Here is a 5,413-nt window from a genome sequence, read left to right on the forward strand (position 1 = left end):
CAAGAATAGGTCTCTGGTCAGTGTTTAGAGTTCTTCCCTTAAGTAGGTCTCTATCAGACCAGTAAGCCTGGTCTTTTCTGTGATTTTGAGTTTTGTTGCATGTTGTTTTCCCACTCTAGCCAGGATCTCCTGCATTGATCCCTTAAAAGTGTTTCCAGGCCCCTGCTTTACGTTTAGGAAAGAGAGGTAAGGGATAGAAAGAAATAGTCGCTGTCTGTGGTACTATACCATGTAAGTAGAGAGGTGCTTATCGAATTTAGCATGGAGAAGCAGAACTATCCTAGAAAGAAGTAGAAGAAGCTCAGTGGTTCCTATTTGCATTTCAAAACCATATCCTGGTTCAGACAGCAAAAGACCAGAGGTACATGCTTACTGTAAGGTGAAAATGTTGCATGGATAATATGTGCAAATAATTGAGAATTAGGCTAAAAAATGTGACTTTAGGTATATAATTCCTGTGGAGAGCACAAATCTACAATTGGCTTGCTATCTGATAAAAGAACTTGGTGAGATCCGTTTGTGTGTGTGTGTGTGTGTGTGTGTGTGTGAGAAACTTCTTAGCATAAGTAGGTACAAGAACTTCATAGGAACAAAAATCCATAAAAGGGTTCAGTATGGAAGATAAATAAACATCAATAACAGAAAACACTTTTTGAAGATAACAAAATGTGGCTGGTGAGAAAGACAAATACAATTTAACACATCTCTAAAAATGTAGCATACTTCATTTACCTGGAAAGGTTTTTGAGATGAAAATTTTAAAATCTTCTAATTTGTCTTCATCTAAATCAGGTTTGACCTTGGCCTTTAGGATGTAAACTTGGCCAAACTTGTTCTTGAGGTGCTGAGGGCTGCCCAGACACATGAATTTCCCCTTCACCATTATGGCTAGCCTGGTACAAAGGGCTTCACACTCCTCCATACTGGCAAAGCAAGATATCAGAATGATGTAAGGCTACAAGTTCTCCTTTGGAGGACATTCCATTGTTCAAACAGTGCAATCCTTTGCAAAGGAAAGCTGCATTTCTCAATAATCAAGCTCAAAGTTGGGGTGTGGAAAGTTTTCAAATGCAATGTAGTAGAGGATCAAATCCTCAAAAGGAAAATTTCCTGAACTTCCTGCCCTCTCCCCATCTTTAATTACTAGCTCAATGAGGATTCTTCGCTGTTCCGTTCATTAGGATTAATGAAGAACTCATACTCAGGCAAGTTTCAATGTCCAATATTCCTGGCCCCAAATAATTCCCTTTTATCAACACTACAACTTGTGCCAACCCCCAACCATGCCTTCTAGTGAGCCGCACCTGTGGGAGGTTATGATGATAGCTTTGCCAGTTTCACGTATCTCTGTTACTAGCTTCCAAAGCAGATGCCGAGCTACTGGGTCCATGCCTGTTGATGGCTCATCCAGGAAGATGACTGAGGGGTTTCCCATTAATGCGATAGCAGTACTCAGTCTACGTTTGTTTCCTCCACTTTATGGTCAAGGAAAGAGAGAAAAAAAATGGGAAAGAGGAGGCTATACAAATTAGTTATTTACAAGAAAGAATTAACACAATCATTTATAATGCTAAGAGTCCTAGAAAGCATATAATATGGACATCTATGATGCTGATTAGATGTAACTTTAACAAGTAGCAGGCCCAAATAAAGGTGTACGTATCAATTCATTTTCATTTTAAATGTAGATAATGCTGATTTCAGCAGCATTATCAATGGCATTTATTTACTTGTTCTTAGGGTGCCATGAAGGAGCTCTGGTGGTACAGTGCCCAAGGCATTTGACTGTTGTTGTTGTTGTTATGTGCCATCGAGTTGGCCCCGACTCATAGCAACCCCCCCTTGGGTTTCCGAGCCAGTATCACTATAGAAGTAGGATTGCCCAACCTTCCTTCCAAGGAGTGGCTAGTGGGTTTGAACCACCAGCCTTCTGGTTACCATCAAGTGCCTTAGGCACTATGCTACCAGAGCTCCTATGACTGCTAACCAGAAAATTGGTGGTTCAAATGCACCAGCTTCTCCACAGAAGGAAGATGGGGCAATCTACTTTCATAAAGATTTACTACCTTGGAAACCCACTGGGTGTCACTCTGAGTTGGAATCAACTCAGTGGCAGTGGGTTTGGTTTTGGGGGTTTTAGGGCACCATGGGTTTCTTGGGTACATAAGAATCATCATAACTGAAAGTCCCTCCCAGTTCTCCTTACTTAGGAGACAAATAACCACAGCAAGTCTAGGAAGATGATGTGCCTTTTGAGTTTCAAAGGATACAGTTAAAAAAGAACTAGGATTTATGTTTTCATCTCTGCAAAGGGAATATATGGAACTACATTGATCTGTCTTATTATCAGTATCTGAAACCCAGAAAGGTGCTAGGCAATTTCACAATTAGGTAACTGAGTGAGAGAGGGGTTAGGCAGAGTTGTGGGCATTCATTTCAAAAATCAAGAACATGGGAGCCACCTCAACATTAGCAGCAGTAACAAAAAGAGCAGCAGCATAATGCCTCACCTGTAGGTGTAGATAAACTTGTCAGCATGGGACTCCAGACGCAGCGAGCTCAACCAGTAGTTCACATACACATTAACATGAGGCTCAGAGACTCCCCATATTCTGGCATACATGATCATTATTTCCCGGCCAGTCATGTAGTCCAGCAAGGCATCAGATTGAGGGCAATAGCCAATTTTCGACCTCACCTGATTAGGAGAATTTAAGTAAGAAACTGAGTTTCTCTAACCCACTGAGCATCCATGGATGTGACAGAACACTTGAAATCCTCTAGGCCATGTATCCAGGAGTCTTACCAAGAATTTTTCTCTCTTCTAATGGCTAAAAATTTCAGGCAATAAAGCTTACTGAAGTAAATTGTATTTAGTTTTTCTAACTCAGTGGTGATAAAGGGATGAAGAAAGTAGAAATGAAATCCCAGAGACCACTCAATTTTGGGGAATCTGAGATGCTTTACTCATTAATCAGGAACTGCATGAATGATTTTGCACTGCACACTCTCTACAGCCATGTGTGGCCCTTGCTTCACAGTAATGCAGAATTAGAACCCCTTCTCTATCCTTACTGCCAAGAAACTAAAAGAAGTGTTGCTTTGGCAGTTAGCTCAACCCTTCTATGAATTTGCATTCAGGTGCACAGAGGTTAGGTGGCCAGAGTAGAGGCTATGAATTTAATTAAATTAATTAATTTACAGTCACCCATAACTGTTTATGCCTTAGACTCTGGACAGAAGTAAACTCAAATCTCCTCTTTATCCTAGGTATCAAAGTATTCTCACATGATTTTTGAAGGAAAGTAAGCTTCATGCAAAGATAACCAAATAAAAAAGACACCATAAATGACACTGGTAGAAAAATACTCCTCAGAAACAAATTTGTAGTGTCTTCAGATACTAGGATTAGCAGAACAGATGGTTATTGTGTTAAAGTAAATTTTAAAAGCTTAAAAATACCTTGATGAAAGAAGAAGGTATAAACAGTCACCTAAGTTTTGGAAATTAACATCTAAATAAGTAAGTTACAAATTCTGTAAATGGGTTTTACAGAAGATTAGTCACAAGGGGAAAAAATAATACTTAACTTGCAGTAGTCTATAAGAAAGTACCTAGAATTGAACAAAAGAATAAAAGTAGAGAAATTATGAAAGTAGTCTCGAGAGATAAGGATGACAGACTGAAGAATCTGACCCATGGATAACTGGAATTGGAGGAAAGAGAGAGAGGGAAGGAGAGAGAGAGAAATGGAATAAAGAGGGGAGGGAAGAAAGAAAGGAGGGAGGGAGAGAAGATGGAAGGGAGGGAGCCCTAAGCAAGATATATATACACATATATATATACATATATACATATACATACACATACACACACACACATATATAGACACCACCAGAGTTCTTAATAAAACTCCCTGTCATTGAGTTAATTCTGACACATAGCAGCCCCGTTTGGGTTTTCAAGGCAGCAAATCTTTACGGAAGTAGATTGCCCGGTCTTCCTTCCGTGGAGTGGCTGTTGGGTTTGAACTATCAGCTTTCTGGTTAGAAGTCAAATACCTTAGGCCCTACCCCCCCCAGACTCCATATATATACATAATTTAAAAATACATGTCTAACTACTTTATATTGAAACTTATGAAATAGAGAATTTTTAAAAAAAGAAGCCATAAAATATCTGTAAAGGAAAGTCAGACTAATAGCTGACTTCTCAAAAGCAATGATGGAAGCTAGATGACAGTAAAACAACATCTTCAATATGCTCAAAGAAATAATTGCAAAACTCACATTCTAAACACAGTGAAAGTATCTTTCAAGAATGAGGGTGAAATGAAGACCTTTTCAGAAAAATAAAATCTGAGCAAGAAAAAGTTTTCCTCTAAGATTCAGAAAAAGAAAGATATCTGCAATTGGCACTTTTAATCAATGCTTAGAGGTTCTAGCCAGTGCAATAATGCAAGGAATAAAAAGCACAAGGATTGGAAAGGAAAACAAACCCTCATTAGGTGCACCAGTTATGAGAAGTGCAATGTAATTTATGAGCTATTAGAATTAAGATCATTTCACAACTTTGTTGAATCCAAGTGCAGTATTTAAGAATCGGTTGTATTTCTATAAACCATCAGCCAGTAATTAAAATTTTTTTAAAAAAGTACTATTAAAAACATGAAAAATATGCCTAAATCGCACACAATATTGCTTTGTCTTCATATTATATCCAGAGAGCTAGCTGAATTCTCTTATTAGTGCAGCCTCCCCACACCACTATAAAACCACTATTTTGAGACATTAAATGGACTCAAATCCATGGAGATATATGTATATTATGTTCATTGTAAATATGTCAGTTTTCTGAATTCCCATTCAAAATCCCAGCTTTATTGATTCTTAATTTACAAATTTAACAGGCCAAGAATAACCAAGTAATAGTAAAGAACATTGTTGTTGACATTGTTAGATGCCATCGAGTCATCTCCGACTCATAGCAAACCTATGCACAGCAGAACAAAACACTGCCAGGTCCTGTGCCAGCCTCACGATCCTTGATACTTGAGCCCATGGTTGCAGCCACTGCATCAATCCATATCATTGAGGGCCTTCCCCTCTTTCATTGGCCCTCCACCTTACCAAGCATGATATCCCTCTCTCCAGGGAATGGTGCCTTCTTACAACATGACTAAAGTAGGTGAGATGAAATCTGGCCATTCTCGTTTCGAAGGAGCATTCCGGCTGCACTTCTTCCTGGACAGACTCGTTAGTTCTTTTCATAGTACTTTCAGCATTCTTCACCAGCATCACAACTCAAAAGCATCAACTCTTCTTTGGTCTTCCTTGTTCGTTGTCCAGCTCTCACATGCATATGAGGTGAATGAAAATACCATGGCATGTGTCAGGCACACCTTAGTCCTCAA

At 39.0% G+C, this 5,413-nt stretch overlaps 1 protein-coding gene across 1 annotated transcript in view; it reads right to left on the bottom strand.

The window, feature by feature from the left end:
- LOC103212350 (phospholipid-transporting ATPase ABCA3-like) overlaps positions 1–5,413 on the bottom strand; it is a 259,404-nt gene that overhangs the window by 45,465 nt on the left and 208,526 nt on the right. The window contains exons 15-17 of the mRNA XM_042783340.1: positions 2,511–2,698; positions 1,305–1,475; positions 733–923 (exon numbers count right to left, since the gene is read on the bottom strand). Of these exons, the coding sequence (XP_042639274.1) occupies positions 733–923; positions 1,305–1,475; positions 2,511–2,698 (550 nt within the window). The remainder of the gene's footprint in view (positions 1–732; positions 924–1,304; positions 1,476–2,510; positions 2,699–5,413) is intronic.

The sequence above is a fragment of the Orycteropus afer genome, unplaced genomic scaffold (assembly GCF_000298275.1).
Source record: "Orycteropus afer afer isolate SDZICR_OR568_19922 unplaced genomic scaffold, OryAfe1.0 scaffold00925, whole genome shotgun sequence".
NCBI classification, from domain to species: Eukaryota; Metazoa; Chordata; class Mammalia; order Tubulidentata; family Orycteropodidae; genus Orycteropus; species Orycteropus afer.